At 39.5% G+C, this 21,352-nt stretch overlaps 1 protein-coding gene across 4 annotated transcripts in view; it reads right to left on the minus strand.

The window, feature by feature from the left end:
• Nucleotides 1-21,352, minus strand: part of LOC114469284 (trichohyalin) — a 131,301-nt gene that overhangs the window by 5,927 nt on the left and 104,022 nt on the right. For 2 of the 4 annotated variants that reach the window (XM_028456629.1, XM_028456631.1), the window contains 4 exons: nt 14,333-14,466; nt 4,657-4,799; nt 1,506-1,593; nt 48-1,425 (listed from right to left, as the gene is read on the minus strand). In XM_028456629.1, coding sequence (XP_028312430.1) covers nt 1,506-1,593; nt 4,657-4,799; nt 14,333-14,466 — 365 coding nt within the window. In that variant the 3' untranslated portion in view covers nt 48-1,425. Of the gene's footprint in view, nt 1-47; nt 1,426-1,505; nt 1,594-4,656; nt 4,800-14,332; nt 14,467-21,352 lie in introns of those variants that run through there. The other 2 variants (XM_028456630.1, XR_003674751.1) reach the window with 2 other exon arrangements.

Here is a 21,352-nt window from a genome sequence, read left to right on the forward strand (position 1 = left end):
ATCAGATGAAGTGACTTTAGGAAGAAAAAAGTAAAAAAGGAGACTGCTTCTGACGTCAGGTACGTTTTATTAAGAATGGATTCATTTTAGGACACTGGCCAGTACAACACAGTGCAATATACATCTTACTTTCAAATAAAAAAGGACAAGGAGGAACATAAAAAACAAACCCTCGATTTGTACGCCAAAGTAAAATGTTGATTTACACAGAAAACCTGGACAATCACTCCAAAGCCTCGTCACTTGTATTGCACAAGTAGAAAAGTAAAGGGACACAGCCGACAGGAGGGGGCAGAGGTCAGTGCTTGTTGTGCATCAAGTGACAAAGTGCCTTATAAAGCGCAGAGTGGGTGGATGGCAGTTGTGAGAAGGAATAAGCAGTGACGTGTAGTGATTGAACTTCCCCCTCCTGGAGGAATGTGAACATAAACAGCCCATCAGCTGGAGTGAAACAAAGATTGTACATGCAATGTTAGATTGGGGCAAAGCCGATTGCACAGTGACTGGAAAAGAAAACGCATGAATCATGATTGAAGTGTGTGAGTAGGTCTACAAATATAATCTTTTAAAGCAGGGAAGATGTGCTGGTTAGTGTTTTTATACAAAGATTTGAGGAGTGTGTTTGTGCTGTAAAGGAGTGTGCATGATTGCAAAAAACTGTAGTCTGGGGCCTAATTTGTCCTTCGCTTTCACAAAAACCAACAATTAAAGAAAAACATGGAAAAATACATCGACATGTTGACAATGCTAGGTTAAGGAGAGTATCAAAGTATACGCTGCCGATATAGAGTCTCTTCATAGGGGTGCATCTTTGCCTCCAAAACTAGCTCTCTGTCTTTGTTACACCAACAAAAATACAAATCTAACATCTCCTGATTACAGTTACAAACCTGACCCACAACAGTTTCACAATTCATTAGTGCCTTAAAGGTTGTGCGACTCCCTTCAAAAACCTTGACAGATAACAGAAACAGTCAGCTTTGTACATGTTAGTCAAATAAGGACTCAACCTACACGCATGCACATCTTATGAAGGCTGTACAGGAGTGTGCTCGTGCATATCATAGGGAGGGGAAGAGTCCTGGTCCCACAAGTTTCAGGCAGAAGAAAACTTTTCATGTATAAAATCCTAAACCATTGCATCTCTTGGTCCCAATTAAAGCGTCCATGTGAATCCAGTCCTGCAGCTGAGCTTTGACCTGGATGAAGCAAAGCAGCTGATGGTTTATCTCCGGGCATCTTTTTTTTCTCTCTCTCTCAGGACAGAAATTTGCGCTGCGAAAGGCACCATGCACATTATCCACCCAGATGGGAGGAACAAAAAAGAAAAGAAAAAAACAAACAGCAGCAGCAGTAAATCTGTCCTCTCCATCTGTCTGGGTAGAACTTTAAGGCTTCTGTTTCAGAATCATCTGTTAAGGCAAACTTCAGAAAAGAAAAGCAACACACAGGTCAGAGGAGATTACCTTTGTTTAGATTCACCAAATGCCCCAGAAAACACTCACCTAATTATTCACGTAGCTGTCGTTTTCATACTGACTCATTCGCTTCTTTGACTTCAGTTCCTTCAGCCACTGTGGTGAGTCCTCCTCACTGATCAAACAAAAGACACCCATCAGAAAGATGCACTGATCCACTAATCTTGTGGTTTTTATTGACTATTTTTAAATTTTTGGTCCTCTCAATATTTTTACGAGTGAAGTGACTTTTTTGTTGCGCATGCAACACAAAAGTCAGTGAATATATTATTATAGAATTAGGATTGATGGTCAATAAAATCAGACTTTTGTGCTGTTTCATTGTATAGGTAAGAAGATTATTTTTCAACATATTACTTTGTATTTAATACAGAAAAGGAATAGTTGGTTTGGTTAAAGAAGAGTATCACTGTATAGTGGCTGTACATTTGTTCTTCTTCAATCGTGATCTATATTAAGCCAGATTCTCTACCCATAGGCTGCTGTACGTGAGCTGCATCGTTCAGTTTCACTAAACCAAACAGCTCACTACTTTTTCTTTTGCTCAATATGTTCAACGTTAATAAAAGGTATCCAAGCAAAAAGTTCTCCACACATTATCCTGCAGTTAATGAGAAAACTGTAATTTATTGGCGCACTATATTGACTGCGCATTGAGACATATACAACTGTTGAGCTCGATTTTCAACCAATCAGCATCGAGAATGATAGTAGGTCACAACCAAAATCAAGGCAATATCACTATGCACATGTAAACATGGAGGAGAGTAAGCAGCTGATAGCGGTGATCAAGCTCAATCGACACCCGTAAAGTGCACTCACTCAGTGCCATTGACGAGATAACTCGTCATTTCAAATCCAAACGCTCAGTGCCATTGATGAGCTAACTCGTCATTTGCGTTTTTTCACGGGGATTACTAGAAAACACCCTGACGGAGGTCCCTCATCAATATCTAAGCTGTGGGGTGTTGTAGTGACCAACTGTGCCCTGAAGATGGCAGCAGTGCACCTTTAGATGAGAGATTAGCCACTGATGCTACCCAGCAAAGTAGGAAGAAACAAGAACAAGTGAGATTATGGCGCTACAGAGTGATATTGTGACGTATCCAGCAGCTCACAGCTCAACATACTAACACAGAACATGTATGGGCATGAGTAGATTATTGATAATGTTGCGATGGTGAGATAAAACCATCAACTCACCGGGCCAAACGGGTCATCGCCGCGTGTCGGAAGGAAGAGGGGGGGTACAAAATAATAGGTGACATGTAGGAGGTAGCAGCACACCTTTGGATGAGCGATCATCTGTGCTCAGCAGAGCTTAGAGGGAGAGGAGGAAAGGCGTTTACGAGACAAAAAATGGCACTACGTATGAAGCTGACCCAGATAGCAAAATAATAATAGTTTTGCCATCAAAAGCCTGGTCTCAGTGTTTTTTTTTTGTTTTGTTTTGTTTTACATAAGGAACCAATGTTCAGATGTTAGAGTTGTCACCAAAGCAAAATAGCTTTAAAGTCACTGACAGGGTTTTTTTTTAGAAAAAGGCTTTTTTCTCAGCTTTTTGCTCTAAAACTGAAGATTTGTGTAAAACTTGCTCTATCCAACGGCTGATTACAAAAAGAACGAAACGAGCCAGAAACAAATTATTTTTTTTAATGAAAGTAGAGGCTTCAATCTTTCAGATTGCAGATAGTCATAGTAGAAAATATTCCGTGGGTCTTTAAAATCAGTCAAAATGCTCAAAAACGGCTGGCACTGAGGGGGGTAGAAAATCTGAAAATGGCTAGCACTGAATGAGTTTATGTCGGGAAAGATGGGGGGAAACATCCGCAGCCCTTCACCGAAGTCCAATGGGAAAAAAATCAAGCAGTGTGCAAAAGAATGGCTCAAAACGTCGGACACTACGGAGCTAGCTATTGCTAATCAACATGTTGGACAAACCGATCTTGATGTCCCAACAAACTACGAGTTTCACCCGGCCTTCATTTTATAGGCAAAAAACCGCTTGACTTGTGCACTTCAGTGTAAAGATAAGACAAAACGGTTGAAAAGACTTGTAACCACAACACCCACTTCTACAAAGCCATCAACAAGCCAGCTTGTTTTGCCTAAAAGCAGGTATGTTTACTAACTTTTTTATTTATTTATTTGTTTCTTATTCAGAATATGCAAATAGTACAAGGCTTCCTGATTGCTTTTTAACAAATTATTTGCACAACATAATATAGAAATGAAGATTTTGAGGAAGCAAAATAATAAGAAAGTGTCTAGAGATACGTTACAATTAGCCATAGCCCCCGTGACTATGGGTACGTTTCCGGACCTTTTCCACATAATCGTAATGTGCCTGTGTTTTCACCGTGTCAGGATGGCCGAGTGGTCTAAGGTAGCTAAAAATAAATGTGAGCTAAAATGCAACTGATGGAACTTTAAGTCACGTGGTGCACCTATCATGTGACCTAAATTGGCCAATGAGGGGCGCTGCTTATGCATAGAGTGGCAGTCTATGGATATGTTTAACGCATCCATAGCCACGGCCAAAAATAATAATGAAGTATAGAAAAAAAATAAATTGACAAATTTGAAAAGGAGTGAGAAGAAGCAGTTGCGTGTACATATGTACAATATGTACATGTAGTGCAGTCACTGCTCATGTATGCAAATTGACAATTCACCATTAAATGTGTTATTTTGAAAAGTGTTTTTTAATACATTATATTTTGGCTTAATTCTAATTGTTATTCAGATTTTACCTCAAATATTACCTTTGAATTGAAATAACATAATGAGAAGTAATTGAGATTTCTTGATAATCTTATCATGTTTACTGTTCCGAGATAGTAACTTCAGGTATAGCACAGATTTCAAACTGGTTTATTTTGTACTTCAAGTAGTTATTCGGCATTTTTGGGTTTATTTGATAAACAGGTTTGAAAGTGCAAAATTCCCTATGTTTTTCCTTTTTTCAAAATGGACACCTTTAGCATAATTTTTCTCAAAAACTGCAAGGTTGTGCACAGATGACTTTTTCCTGAGGAATCTTTAGATATTTCTGATGTAAAATATAAAAAAATAGGTAGTGCCCCCCAAGGTGGAACAAAACCGTATTTCTAGGCCTCTTTTAGACTATAGACAGCCTAAAGTCCATCTAAATGAGGCCAGGTTAGCTGTCACTCACCCACTTTCCTTCCTGCCAGCTGGGGGCAGCATTCTGGCTACTCGGGGGAGGAATGGTGATTTGGGGGAGCGAGACAGCTGAGAGGGAGAGGAGGTTGGTCCATCCACCTGATTGTCAGAGTCATTCCTCTTCTTCAGCTGGGCCTGAAAACAGAGGAAACTATCTTAGATCAAAACATTCTGCAGTATGACAAAAATGCTGGTGAGAGATTGGCTGTTTGTTCCACTGAACGAATGCTGAAGATCCTCCAGTCTGGATCATTGTGGTAATGAAGAAGTAACTGGAGCAGTACAAGGTAGAATAATTTACAATTCACCTGCGATAGAGATGGTATTATGTGTTTTTTTGCAATTGAACGTGCTTCATAACATCATGTAACAAATTTATATAGGTTGGAGGGTTTTTTTTATTCCAATTTAATAATATCAGTCTGCTAGATAGCACTGAAATACAGATAACAGTTTTCTGCTTGTTAATAAGATTAGCAGTTACTGGGGGTACTCCAGAAAGTGCAAGCACAGAGTCAGGATGTAACTGTATTCCACAAATGTCAGAGATCAACTCAAAAATTTTAGTCCAGTAAGCCGTTATGTTAGGACAGTTCCAAAAAGTGTGAGCTAGTGAAGCCTGTTTCTGGCCGCACCGGTCACAAGCTGTGTTCACCCCATGGAACATATTGGAAAGCCGTACTTTGGAGGGGTGTAGCCTGTGCAGAACTTTGAATTGGAGCAGTCCATGACGAGCACAGACTGATGATGAGTGGATGTTGTCTTGAGCCTTAGTCCATTGAGATGCAGTGATAATCATTCCAATGTCCTCTTGCCAAGCTTCTTTAGGTGATCAAGTGATGGGGTAAAGGGTGGGGTGTCAGTCTTGTGCCAGCAAGAACCAGCTCGTTTATCTGGGCAATTAAATCCAAGAAGGCAGGGGTAGGAGAGAGGCTGAATGAGGTGGAAGTAGGTGAATTTTGGGGTGAAGCAGGTGGGTCCTGAGATGCGAGGGATGAACAGACTAGTCAACTTTAGTATTGTCTCGCGACTCTGTTCACGTGACATCGGCTAGTTGCAGATGGCAGCGCAACACAGCAAACGAGGGTCCTAGTACGGCAAGACAGCACAACATCAAACGTTTGTTGCTCCTTCCTGGTTTGTGCTCAAACTGCAGCTGGTAGGCAGACACTACGGCTAATATACATGCTAATGTTAGCTATAGTTAGAACAAGTCTGTGTATTAAGCAGATCTGGAAAAAATCAGCAGCTCAGGACGGAGGCTCGGTTAGCAGGGGAAGACCGCTGTTGTGCCAAAATCTGTGACCCAAAAAATCTGTGACCCCTTCGGCTTCTCAGCGGACAGTTACTCCCCCTTAAACATGTTTGTAATTCTCCGGTCTGCATTTACTTCACCCACCGGAGTGTCATGTTTAACGGGGACTATAAAGCTACGAAGAGGTTTACACAGTTGACGTAGCAGTCTTCTTTTCTACCGCCAAGAAGCCGCAGCAGTCAGATTTTGGCACAACACCGTCTTCGGTGAAGGAAACAACCAACCGTTAAAACAGACCAAACTCACGGTAGGAGCAGCAGTGTTCCTGGGTTTATTTAGCTTCTATTGCATGTCCCCGTGAACCAGGTGCTGGCGGTTTCTGCCAAAATCTGTGACCCGAAAAAAATCTGTGACCGCTGCGGCATCTCTGCGGTAGACAAGAAGAGTGCTACGTCAACTGCGTAAACCTCTTCATAGCTATTAAGGAGCTATTTACACCCCCTTAAACATACTCCAAAACACACAAAAATGAACAATACAACAGTAATACACAAAATTACTAAAAAAATGTACAAAATTACAGAAAATGACAAAAAAAAGTACACCAAAAGACAAGAAAAACACAAAAAATGACTCTGCAAACCCACAGTACTAACAAACAAACAAAATGACAAAAGAGATACACAAAAATTACTTCAAAAACGCAAAATGATGGCACAAATACACAATACGACTCCAAAAAACACATATTAGGGCGACCGTGGCTCAGGTGGTATTGGGTCGTCTTCTGATCGAGAGGTTGGGGGTTCGATCCCAGTACCTGACTATGTGTCGAAGTGTCCTTGGGCAAGACACTGAACCCTAAGTTGCTCCCAGTGGTCAACTAGCGCCTTGCATGGCAGTCCTGTCCCACTGGTGTGCGAATGTGAGAGTGATTGGGTGAATGAGCTGATATGTAAAGCGCTTTGAGACTGCTTCAGTGTGGTGATAAAGCGCTATATAAAATCAAGTCCATTTACCAAAATCAAGTCCATATTTTACTAGGAAAATACACCAAAGGACAACAGAAATGTAGAAAATTCCTCACAATGAGCAAGACAACAACAAACATACAGAGAATGAGAGAAAAACACACAAAATGACAGTAAAAACTCTCTGTTCTTTCTTGTATTAATGCTCAGGTCCTCCGATCAAACAAACACATTTTTGTGGCCCCTGTGATAAAAATTGTCTACCTCTGGTATACAGTACTACAGTAGTTTGCTCAGTGGGATAAACATTAAACACCTCTGATTGAGGATGTCCTGAGCCGATCACGTGATCGAAAATCGGGCCCAATCACGTGGTTTCAGACTCGATCGGAATCAGACGTTATCTCCTAATCAGGACTCGGAAATATATGTATATTTATTTTCATTATAGGGATGGGCGGTATACCGGTTCATACCAAATACCGGTATATATTTTCGTTATATCAATTTTTAATATTCAGCCGTACCGGTATATTGATTACACAACGTTTGGAACGCTAAGCTGCGCCGCGTCAGACTGGAGCCTTTTCAATGTTGCACTGCGAAGGTAAACCGTAGCGCTCTGGTTACGGTTCTAGAACTAGTAGACCATGTTCTACTAGTTCTAGTGCAGAACTAGTAGAACATAATGACACAGAATATTGTTTCAAAAAGAGGAGCTCTGTCTGTTGTTTGGTCGATAGAGCAAGTTGGATGCAGAGCGGAGGTCGAGAGATAGACCGAACTTCTCAGACGTTTGTGAATAAAGGAGTTCAACAGCAGGTAAAGCCCTACAACATTTGTTCTTTTTGGAAGAGACCAAACGTATCGTTAGCCTCTCTGGTAACTAGCCTAATGCTATTGTGTTTGAGGGCATGTTTGTGTGCTCCGCACAAGTGTTTGTGTGCGCACTCGCGCCAGTGTTTGTGTGATTTGCATGTATGTTTGTGTATGAGAATAGATCATTTTAAGGCAATCTACTGCAGTATTTCATATATCGAGCGCCAACAGCAGGACGTGCAGGTGTGTTCTAAATCAGTGATTCTCAACTGGTGGGTCGCGGACCTGTACTTGGTGGGTTGCAGACAGCTGGTCAAAAATAAATAAATAAATGTCGCATGTTGGGCTTGTCTTTTATTATTGCAAAAAAAGCCACATTCGGCCTTCGGTTTTGTGAGTTAAAAATAAGGCCGAATAGTAGCGTGTGACGCAATCAAACAACATGTAGTCATTTTGAGTCGGAAAAGTGTGTGCACATTGCTGCAGGAGCACAGCAGCAGGAGCAACAGCTCCTCCTTTTCACACACGAACACAGCTAGACTCTCTCCTTACCGCTCTCCGTCGTCCGTCACCGCGTAAACCGTCCAATTCCACAACCGAGTCCATTGTTAGCGCTGTGAGCCACGAATTCATAAACATCCCCATTGTTTCTTCTTTACACTACACCAAGTCTCTCTGCATAAACTGGTGTAGCATTAGCATGGAGTGCTAACAGCTGATGTTTATAAACAATGGGTCCGTGGCTCCAAGCAGTGACTCCCAACACAATTGGCAGCAGAAAAAGTAGCGCAGTTTCGCCATCCAGTAGTGCAGTTTGCATTTACATATATGGCAATAAAGTATAATATATATTCTATATTAAACAGCAGTGTTGTTTCAGCTGTTAGATAGTTGGAGAGGGAGGAGCTCAAATTCTGATTAGTGATTACTTCTATTCTTCAAAAGAATAGAGCTCACATTCTGATTAGTGATTACTTCTATTCTTCAAAACTTCAAACAGTGTTCCAGGGATCCAATTTTCCAGGAGGCGTGTTAGGTGACGACATCTACCAACGTGAGCAAAATCCAACTGTCCCGTTTAAAGCTGAATTTTTATAATATGTGGAATAACAAGGGAGGGAGGAAACAGAACTTTTTCATCTTTGGCACTCTGAATAAGGCTATATCACTGAAGCAAAACCATTAGAAAGTGGTTTTCCTCATCATACCTCCCCTTCAGCTTTTTTTTTTGGAATGCATGTTTTGTTTTTTTTGAAGGCCTAATATATATTAAAAACTTTGTTGTGCTTTTATTAAAAGCAAAGGCTACTGGAATATTTAAAAAATGTCATAATATTCAATAAACATTCACTTTCTTTTAAAAAAAAAACATGTCTAAAAATGTATTCTAGGCTATTTATGCACTGTTTAAAAAAAAAGTGAAAAACTTAACAACCACATTCGATATTCGGTATTCGGCCAAGTGTTTATATTTTAAATTAACTTTGGCGGGAAACATTGTAGTGTTACTAGCCATTTTGGCTGGTGAAGAATGAAACACCACTGCAGCGTCTGTTTGAATCGGCAGGCTGCGGAAAGTCGTTGTTGCCAGATTGGGCTCTTTTCTTTTGTGTTTAGACTTCAATGTGTATCTGGTAACACAGCTTGTTGTACTAATCCTACATTTCCCATGAACACTATGTCGTGACGTGTCAACAATTGGCTATGTGCTTATGTTAGCGTGATTACGGTTATCGGAGAAGACAAACAGAACGGTGCAAAACAAACAATAGGAGCTGAAATTAAGTTGTAAAATTAGCTAGGAAAAACAAACAAACAAACGGAAATATTTATCGGGTGTTGAAAAACCTGAACTGCTAAAAAGGAAAGCTGCTGCTGACACAGGGGAAAATGAAGATGAAAGAGGATCTGAAACGAAGAAGAAATTGGATGTCTGGTATTCGACCATTTGTTCACCTTTAAAATGTGAACTATACAGTTTGTGGGGAGTAGGATTTGTTTACATTAAGCATGCATGCTAGTAAAACATTTTTTCTCTACAGTACATGTTTTCTTAGTACTGATTAGTGATTACTTCTATTCTTCAATACTTCAGTGTTCCAGGGATCCAATTTTCATCTGAGTTGTTTGTTTAATTAAGTTATGAGAATATACTTTATAAAAGGTTCACTTCTCCGACACACCCAAAGTTCCACATTTCACCTTTTAGGCCTTGTTACAACATTATTTTTAAATTAAATGTTTGTTTGTTTGTTTTTTTTTTTTTTTTTTTTTACCATTTTAATGTATTTCTGCAATCAACTAAAATAAAAACAATTTAAAGAAACATGAAAGCTTAATTCTTTCCTGTGGCACTCATAATGTAGTTTATTTTTGCTGGAAAAATATTTGGCTGGTAGAAAATCTGGTTCGCTGGTAACTTTAAGAGTAGGGATGTAACGATTAATCGTAAGGCAGTTAAAAATCGATTCATAGGTACCACGGTTCACATCGATGCTCTGAAAATTGAATCGCAGTACTTTTTTTTAAACAGCAGAGGGCGCTATATATTAATCCTTCCAGAAGCGGACGTGACGGGCGGAATCTGCTACTATTTTCTTTCTGGCCGCCATTTACTGTTAAACATGCTCATAAATGATTCCTTACCCCTTTAGCACCGAAAGAATATCTCTAATATTACGTGAATATCTGTAAAAGTCACGTTTTTCTATTAGCTCTGTCTGCTAGCATAGCATCTCTTCTTCACTGGTGGAATAACTGCATGCCAACCGACCACTGGGATACCAGCGCCCTCTGCTGGTCTAAACATATATCTGACGTAAATACAGTAAAATGACTGTTTTTTTTTTTTTTAAAGTCCAATTGTTAAGGCACAAAATACGTTTTCAGTTGCACTTTTAAAAAGAAAAAGAACTATTATGCAGTTTTGAATTGTTTACTATAGAACCAGAATTTAAATTAATAGGTTTCTTCTTCATTTGTATTATTCCTTTATGTATTTCATTCAAGATTTATTTTTAGTTAAATTGCATCATTTTGCATAGTTTATCAAGGGATTCTTTTGACAATGAAAAATAAAAGGAAAATAGTATAGTATTTTCCCCAAAAAAATAAAGGAATATTTTTCAGTCATTTGTCATCATTCCCATTTTGTAAAATAAATCGTGAGAAAATCGTATCGTGAACCCAGTATCGTGAATCGAATCGTATCGGGAGTTGAGTGAATCGTTACATCCCTATTTAAGAGTGATCCAAAAAGGTAATTTAAAGCCCTGTCTATGTCACAGCAGAAGGCTGAGTTGATTTAATGACATTTTACATTACAGGATAAGAACCATTCTGCTCTGTTTCACTCATGTTCCACGGTTTAAGAAAAAGGAAGTGTTACTTGGTGGAAAGCTTTTTGGAGGTTTTAGCCACTTTACTCTGCAGCATGGACTGACGTGCAACTCTGGGCTCCTACTCCGCTTGCTATCAGCGAGGAGGGCGGGCTTCCCTGTAGCACTAACACTGCCAAAGATCATATATTAAGTAAGATGAACACTTCTGCTCACTTCACATTTTAGACATGGAGCAAACATGTCTCATCTTTTGGTGACATTAAAACTTCTTGAATTCCAAGTGCTTTATTCTTCATCCGAGGCCCGAGTTAATGAAAGCTGTATACATATACGCAGAATTTTAGGTGGGTTTTTATGTCAACAACTCCTTCTGTAAAAAAAATGTATTAATGTTTAAAGTTTTATAGTGCACTACTAATATCACCACAACCGTACAATTTTGGCTTGAAAATAAATCTATCAATTTAATTTTCTCTAGTCTGGTGTACCTTGATAATAGTTACAATAACACTTCGTTCAAATCACCTCAATTAGTTTTATCATTCACAAGATCAGGACATTACTATTACATTTAAACAATATTCACCATAAGTGAAACTCAAATACTTGAGTTACAATCACACAGCTCCAGGTTAATGCTACCATTATACATTTCAGCGTTACCAATCTCTGTGTGGGGATTCGATCATCATCATCACACTGCCAAGAGTACTACAATCAGAGCCTTTCTAACAGAAAGCAGAATCTTGAGAATAGCTCTATAGCTAAACGAGGATGGCTGAAAAGTGGAAAGCTCCTCAGTCACAAAATCTGCATAAAGGAATTCAAGGGTATTGGTGCCAATAAGCACTTGCTCACAAGTAGCAAAGCAAAGTTGTGGTATCACTAGTGCCAAAGAATAAAGTTTAATGTCATTACATACAAAGTTCTTTGAGAACATGAGAGGCAGCCCAATGTATCCAAGATAAGGGACAGATTGGCTTTTGGCAACTTCAACATCAAGGAGGTGGCAACTGGATCATGTTCATCAATTGGTAGAGTTAGAATCCAAGGCAAGTTCAGTTTCAGGACAGTGTAGATCAGAGGTCTCATTCTCGCAATTGGCCCGTGGGCCGATAATTTGTGGTCCGCAGGACAATTTGAAAATGTAATCTTAGTGCGGCCCGTGTGTTTTATACTGTATTGTAATGACATGACTCGAGCTGTTATCAAAGATTTATCAGCCTTTAAGAAGTCTTTAAAACATTATGTATCCCTCATTCTCCACTTACGCCCACCCTTCCCCAAGCTCCCAGCCAGCTCGCATCCGCTTCCGAGGCTGGGGGCTCATAGACCTACCCGCCTCGGTTATAGTCAACGAAACATCAGTGTTTGCTGGAACGTACAGCTGATTCCATGGGGTTAAAATAGAAAATAAAATCCAGTAAATAACGCCTCTGTGGCTGCGTCCCATGGTTTATATTGGCTATAATCGGCTAATGTCACACTGTCCCAACGGATAGTAAACACCCCACTGGCGATTGCCTTTTTTCTGCTCTCTATCTCGGTAGTTTCTACAATCTAAAAATGTCATGATGTTCATGTCGTCACAAAATACATGAACACTGAGCGCAAAAAGAAAGGCGATTGCTGCCGAGTGGTTCATTATCCACCTTGTTGTTGCCGGAAGAAAAAGCGGAAATTACTTTCTGGTTGGCTAAACACGTGACTTGAACTTTATTGCTTGGAAAAAAAAAAAACTTTATTAGGAGAGTGACAGACATTAGCCGAATTCATGTCATGTTCAAAGCCTGCAGTGAAGAGAAAGGCTGGTGACAAGCACAGACAATTACTTCCCTCAAGCCAAATGTCGCTCAGCTATGTGAGAGGAAGCACTGCCAGGTCTCTGGAAGCAAGAAGTAGGCAAGAGAAGCCATGTTCAGAAGAAATGTTCATGTTTGTCAATGTTGCATTCATGTTCAGGGCAGTTCATGTTCAGAAGAACCCATTTAAATTAAAGAATTGTTAGTACAGAGCACAGAGGGGAGGGGGTAAAAGCGGAGTCGTCGGGGAGGCTATTTTCAAAATCATGCTAGCTTTCGAAAATTGCCGACCCTACCTTTAAAGAACTGTTAGTAATGACGTTTATGAAGATTTCATTTTTTTAGATTTCTGCGGCCCAACCTCACCCAGACTCTGGCTACTGTGGCCCCCAGGTAATTTGAGTTTGAGACCCCTGGTGTAGATGATCACCGTAAAATTATAAGAGACTGTCTCTACAACCATCTTTTTTTTTAGATAATATTTTTTATTATACTTTTTAACATTTCTATGCAATCAGCAATCACCACAACAAAAACAAAACAAAAGTGCACACACAGCATGATACACTTTCAATTAGGCATGAAGCTACATCTGTCCTTGATAAGTATATTAGGTAATGGTAATTACACACATTCTATTAAAAAGAAAAGTGAGTCGGAGACAGAAACAGATTAGGTTGACTTTGGGACTCCCTGCAGAAGAGTCAAAGATATTGTGGGTCTAACTTATTGTAAATATGGATCCCAGACACTGTAAAATACATCAGACCTTGAATGGATCATACATGTAATAAGCTCACTGGGAATACAGTCCCTGATTATATTGTGCCATGACTTTGTGTTTGGAGCAGCAGCGTCAATCAATAAAGAGCCCAAGGGCATGCTTTAGATTTTTCAAAGTTGATTTTGTATCCTGAGAAGGCGCCAAATGAGGAAATTACCTTGATCAAGCAGGGGATAGAAATTTTGGGGTTTTATAAATTAATATTAATATGTCATCTGCATACAATGTTTTTTTATGCTTCCTATTACCAACCGAAATACCAGATATTAAGGCATTCTGCATATAGCATGTACCGGTGGCTCAATAGCAATGTTCAAAGTAAGGGGCTGAGTGGATCGCCCTGCTTGTTTCCACGGTGGAGGGAGAAGTTGTTAGATCTCAGTCCATTTGTCAGAACTGCCGCACTCGGTGAGTTGTAAAGAATCCTAATCCACCTCCCAAAGTTTTCCCCCAGTCTCTTGTTGATTTCAAACTTCTCTTTAAGTTTCTATCTTTAAGTTTTGTCAGGCCTCTGTTGTTCCTTCACCTTAAAAAGACACAAGTGTGTTCTCAGTTTGTGCGTGTGAGAAAATTAATCGACAGTAGTTATGAGTTTCATGTTTGGCTGATTGATAATTACCTAATTGACAGTAAAAGTAATGTTTCGTCCCATGAATCAGGACTGGGTTCTGTGGCACACAAAGATCCAATACTCACTTTTAAAGCTAACGGGTCCAAGCCGGGGAACAGGGCGACTCTCTGTGGCTGAAAGGAAACTGCAGGCCCGGCATCAGCTCCTCTCGCTTGCTCCTCTGAGTCCGATTCATCCTTCTTATTCTCAAGCGTTGCTTCTGCCAAGTGGAAAAACACACATCCAAAAGGAGCTTCCCAGACAAAGGCTTCAGTAATTTTCCCTAGACTAGAGCAAACGTTTGTAGGAGAGAAGGTGATTTACATTTCCACCACAGGAACACTCCCTGGGAGACTATGCAAATTAGGGTGCTGACGTTTGAGAAGTGTGTCAGGTTTTGGAGCCGTGTCATTCATTTCCACATGTTTTTAAGCTGACAAAAGGATAAAGCGAGGAAATGTGATATTGTTTTGTTGTATTTATCATAATATCAATAGTAGTATACACTTATTATAAATAATTATACAATTAGTATATGCTAAATATACTTAATATATACTAAGATTTATAGTAAATAATTATATAACTTGAAGGTATCTAGTTAAACTTACTGATTATCGGGCTTGAATCCATGATACGTACAGAGCCTGAATTTAATAAGTCTGTATTGGCTGTTAATGATTGTAACCAGCTATGATAACCAGTGTTTCTTACACACTATGACAAAGATTTGTGTCTAGGCACAAAATCATTAATTTATAGTCTAAATTCAAACTTTGGATAGATTTTAGCTTTGTTTAGTAAAATCCTGGAAACCATCACTTTTCATACAATCATGCAGCTTGTGATTAGGCTTTACTTACAAATGTTACTTTACAAATGTTTAGGAGTGCTTTTATTCTTTTTCATTTCAGATCTCATCAATACACTGAAGCAGAGAAAGGGCAGAATGTTGTAGCAGTAGCTACCATTTGGAGATGTGCTCTCACAACTGTGTAATACACATGGATCAACATTTTAAAAAATTACATAATTTTGTGTAAGCTGAATAAATAGCTCATCATACCAAGCTCCTTCACATTATCTATAAGTTCATGGCTGGTGAGGCACTGACTTTTTCATTTTTACAAATATTTGAACCCATTTATAGAGTAATTTAAATTCACCATTCAAAGGTTTAGGGGCATTAAAACGTGCAAATGTCACTCCACGTGCTAATAAGCCGTACAAACCCCAGGGAATCAGGAGTGCGCAGCTGATGCACGTCGCAACGCACCCTCAATCCATTTAGCGTGTTCCCCTTTAATAAATATGTATAGTAGGCGGAGCTCACAAGTGGAGCAAGAAAATTGGAGGAGGACATGCAAATAAATTAATGCAGTGGGCGCAATGCAATTAATCAAATCTGGAACTGTTTGCAGTAATTGTTTTAGCACAGGAAAATAGTACGACTGACAAGCAGGTGCAAACACACTCAGAGATCCGCTGCAGTAATTGTTTACACAAAACAAAGCAGAGATGGAAAAAAAGCCTCCAGTTAACCTTTCTAGTATAAGAAAATAATTCAAATAAAACAATAGTCAAAATTAACAGCCACTGAGTGAGAAAATAAACAATGAGTTAAGTGTGTGTGAGGGGGAAAAAAGCATCACACCCTCGGCGGTGCATGTGTGGAGTCTGGTGACGCTGCAGTGGAGAGGGGATGCCGTGCGCGCTATGGACGCACTGCTTCTGTCATGTTTTGACTGTCAAACTCTGGTGTCGCGTTGATGGAAGGAGCATCAGGCCCGAAAGCTGATCAGATGCCTAATTTACAGTGATGGCACAATGTTCACATATCAGACTTGCTGGATGATGGTCAGTAGATAATCTTCAAATGGTGCAGACTGATTGACAGACTGTGTTGCTGTATTGACTCAGATCAATGGCGTCAACAGATCAATGACTTCAACAGATCAATGATGTCAACAGATCAATAGGACGGTTTCTGTCCAAATCTGCCCATTTTTCATGGACTGATCAGAGCAAAGTTACAGGACCTGACAGAGCAGCCACATTAAATTAGTGGGAAAAATTATCATTAGGTTTTAAAGTGGTTGTTTTTTTGTTTAAAAAAAAAAAAAAAAAAAACAGTTTTAATTGTTCATTTAGTTTTCTACTTTATTAAATGTTTGTGCAGCAGACAGAGAAGTCCATCTGTCTCCAAATTAACTTCCTCAAAAGTTATTGTGTGCTTCTGTGCACTCATGTCTCCACAATGAAAGAGCAAAATGCTCATTTAAATAGGGTTCCACCCCTTCTGCATGTGCACTAATCATCATGCAAGCTTAGTGAATTCCTCGCAGCAGGTGAGGAAACTACGTCACCAACGGATTTAGAGACACAACTGGTTTACCACCCTTTATTTCAGATCTAAGTGAATTCACCCCTTAGTTAAGGCCCTATAAAATCCGCATTCGCAGACGGAAGGCTAATTCATAATGTTATAAAAACAATCAGGAAGAAATTAGATCCCCAAAATACACAACCTACCATTTACAAAATGTCTACTGCAAACATACGACCACTTTGATTTTGGGCTCCATGTAATTTCATCTTCGTTTGTTTGCCTCAGTGCTTGGATCCATAATTTCGGTTTCTGGCCTTTTTCTGTCAGTATTCTGAAAACGGCTATCTTTTCCTTCAGCCAGGTGTGGTTATGACAGCCAAATACTACGCAGGATTTGGGCATTATACGATAATAATCAGCCAGACTGCAAAATCAGCGGTAAATAGCAGTTGTCAGGCAAATGATTACCACTCTTAAAATGGCGGCGCGTTGCTAAGTCAAGTAATGATGTCACGCAAAAAGGTGTATAATTTCATAATCAAATGACATCCTCGTCCGAAGTAACCTGTGCAACTCTCAAAATAAACTGCAATAAACGAGTGTGACAAAAGCTCGGCAAAATTGGCATGGATGGCAGTGAATCTTTGAAAATACAGGTTCGACAGAGCCTCCAACACAAGCCCGAACATATCCTCGTCAAAGAGTTAACAACACAGCCGCAATACGCACGGAAATCGAACAGGTGAAGACCCATGTTAAAAATGTCGAAGCGGGGCTCTCAACATGGTCCGATGAAGTTGTGTCGGTACAACCAAATGTACAAGACCTCAATAAACAAGTGAAGGATTTACAAGAAAAGTGTGAGAACCTGGAGGGCAGGATGCGGAGAGGGAATATACAGATTACTGGTGTACCAGAGCATCCGGGATTAAGCTCTCCCACAGCTGTTTCCAAACTTCTTCAGCAGGTGCTGCAGATGGAGAAAGAGGTGCGGGTGGAGCGCTCACATCGCAGCCTAACGCAGAGAAGACCGGAGGTCACACCACGCGTAATAATCGCAAGATTGCACAATGAGGGAGATGTTATGGATATTCTGAGGAAAGCCCGCGACCGTACAGGGCAACTCAAATACAAAGGAGTTCCGATCGCCATATTTCCGGACTACACAGCAGATGTCGCTAAAGCTAGAGCGGCTTTCACGGTGGTCAGGAGGATGCTACAGGGAGACAGGGAATCCGCTATGGACTCTTTTTTTTCCAGCCAAGTTTCGCATCTCCCACAACAATGTGGAGAAGGAGTTCGTTGATGATACCAAAGCTTTGGATTATGTTCAGAAAAACGTAATCCCTGCCAATGAAACTGAACATTAATAGGAGCTGATAAATGTATAAATACCCGCATTTGCATACGTGAGTATATCACTGTGTCGCTGCGACGGTGACGCGCTTCTTATATGCTGCAGGTGGGAGAGAAATATATGTGAAGGAGGTATGTGTGTAGCAGGTGTTGTACAGGACCACATATGATCAAGCGCTGTTTACTCTCTTGCCTGTATGATGTAATCAATACGTGACATACCTTTACAAGTCACATTTGGTTTTCTGTTATTATTATTTCCAACAGGGTATTCATAGCTCTGATAATATCCCTCTATACAGTACATCAGTATTAAGATGTCGTTATGTTCATAAATTGCATGATGAGGTTCTGCAGGAGCCTGGGCTGCTTGCTATAGTTTTTCTTTTTTTTTTTACCCAAGCAAAGGCGAGCGACTTTAAACTTGCTCACACAGTTGCCTGTTCTGACCTGCAGCCAGGGACCCTGTCCCAAAGGACTGACCAGACTTTGATGTTGGTTAAGTTTATTATATTTTTCATGCTCTGTTCTATCTGTTCAGATCCCACTGTTCCCGGGTGATCCCAAAAGTAACATTAATAATACAGCTGTACATTTAGTTTCAAAGGATCTAGAGTATAAGACAATAACTATGTGTTTGTATTTCTTATATATACATGATGCTCTCATATTCTTAATTATTTATTTATTTTTTACATATATATATATACAGTATATAAACGATTTCTCAACCCACAAGTCTGGGTTCCCTCCCAATACATATTACCTCAATACACTCCTTGTCTTTCACTTATCTCGGCAAACTTACTCACTCACATCCATACACAAACTCACACATTTACTAAACGTCATATTCTACTCTCATCTTATCATCTGAGTCACAACGCCAAAGGGCTCCATAGCCCCATAAAGAGGAATAAAATCCTCAATCAATCAATCAATCTTTTATTAGTATAGCGCCAAATCATAACCAATGGTATCTCAAGACACTTTACAGTAGAGCAGTCTTAAGGACAGACTCTTCATTTTATGGATACACACATATGCATATATACGTATATACACATACATATGTATCCCACACCCAACATGAATTCATCATGGCGGCAAGGAAAACCTTCTGTTAAGCAGCAGAAACCTTGTGTGGATCCCATTCCTATGATGAACAGCCATCCACGTTATGCTGGATCCTCAACCAATTAAGAAAATTAATTGTCAGATTGCATTCCTACAAGAGACCCACCAATCTGATACAGAACATGACAAGCTGAAAAAATCATGGGCCTATAAAGTGTTTAACTCATCACACCAGTCGGGCAGAAAAAGGGGGTCTCCATTTTAATACATAGACAGGTCAATTTTTCACCAAATCTTGTTCACAAAGACTCTGAGGGAAGATTCATGTAAGTGAATGGTTTTATTGATGGAATACAAGTCTTTCTCATGAATATATACACTCCAAATGAGGATGTACCTGGTTTTATAAGTAAAATATTCACTACAATAATACAGCACAGTACAGGTATCCTTCTATTGGGAGGGGACTGTAACTGCGTTATGTCTCAGTTTATAGATAAACAACCTCCCTCGAGGACCTCTGCACCAAGAATGAGCAAAAGATTAAAATATTTATCCATCGAGTCAGGCTTAGTGGATGTCTGTGGAAGTAAATATCCCAAAAGCAGAGACTTCACATTTTACTCCCATAGACACTCATTTTATTTAAGAATTGATCTCTTTTTTACTCCCAAATCAGAGATACACAGGATAAAAAATATACAGATTTTACCAATTACTCTGTCTGACCAAGCGCCGCTTGGACTAATGCGGGATCTGGGCCACAGGCCTACAACCAAAGAGTGGCGATTGAATGTCTCACTTCAAAATGATAAAGACTTCCTTTCATTTATAAAAATGAACTGAAAAATATTTAGATACAAATACCTCACCTGAAATATCACCTCTTACTCTATGGGACTGTGCAAATGCATACATTAGAAGATGCATCATCTCATTCGCAAGCGCAAAAAAAAAGAGAAGGCAAGCAAAACAAACACATTTAGAGAACAAAATAAAAAAAAACTGGAGCAACAACATAAGAGAACACCAACCTCTTGTTTACTTGACACTCTTAAACAAGCTCGAAGAGATTTAAACACTACTAACAGAAAAGAGGGCAACTTAAGATTTACCAACCAAAAATATTATGAAAATGGCAAAAGGGCAAGAAGATTGTTAGCATTAAGACTAAAAAAACAGCAGTCATCTAACATTGTACACAAGTTACAGTACAATAACTCAACATTTACAAGACCTGACGAAATATCACAGGAATTTGCAGGATTCTACGAATCGCTGTATAGTAATACAGATACTTGCATTGAGGATAGGGAATTGACCCAATTCTTGAAAGATATCAAATTACAGGAGCTATCTGAACCTATGGCAAAATAATGAGATGAACCAGTCAGGAATTACAGCAGGTAATTTCCACTCTGAAAAAAAAGAGTCCTGGTCCGGACAGATACATTATTTAACTTTATAAAACATTTAAAGAGACGATATCACCTTTGCTATTAAAGCTATTAAAGGCCTATCATTAAAGGCCTATCATACTATGGCTCCCTCCTTCCAGGAGGCAGCCATAGTTGTCATACACAAGGAAGGCAAGGATCCCACTAAATACGAGTCATACAGACCTATAAAATTGCTGAATACAGACCTACGTATACTAACAGCTATTTTAGCAAAGACGCGTCAATAGAGTTATAACCCAAATTGTCCATCCGGATCAGACCGGGTTAATAACAAGGAGGAATTATGGAGACAATATCAAAAGACCATTGAACCTTTTAACCGCAGAAGGAGGAAGCTATGATATTATCACTTGATGCTCAAAAGGCGTTTGAGTATTCTGGAAATACCTGTTCCAAACATTGAAACACCTTAAATTTGGTCCAACTTTTATTAAGTGGATTCAAACACTGTACTCTAATCCGCACGATGCTGTTAAAGTCAACAGGTTTTTATCAGATTGTTTTGTCCTTGAATGTGGTTACACACAGGGTTGTTCCCTATCACCTCTATTGTTCAATATCTGTATTGAACCATTAGCTCAACTCATTAGAGACAGCATAAATTATCGCTGTACACAGATGACGTTCTTTTATACTTAACTGAACCTGCAACCACAATCCCTCACCTAAAAGACCTAATTTCAACATATGGGTTCTTCTCAGGCTATAAAGCAAAGGTAGACAAAACCATGGCTATGGATATAAATTGTAATATTTCACAGTCAGTCAAACTGGAATTCAATGGCCAAAAGATGGCATTCAGATTCCACTAACATTAAAAAAGCCTATACAATACAAACTACAAGCCTATAATTCAGAAAATTAGCAGAGACCTAGACCGGTGG

Source organism: Gouania willdenowi, chromosome 9 (assembly GCF_900634775.1).
Source record: "Gouania willdenowi chromosome 9, fGouWil2.1, whole genome shotgun sequence".
In the NCBI taxonomy this organism is placed as follows: domain Eukaryota; kingdom Metazoa; phylum Chordata; class Actinopteri; order Blenniiformes; family Gobiesocidae; genus Gouania; species Gouania willdenowi.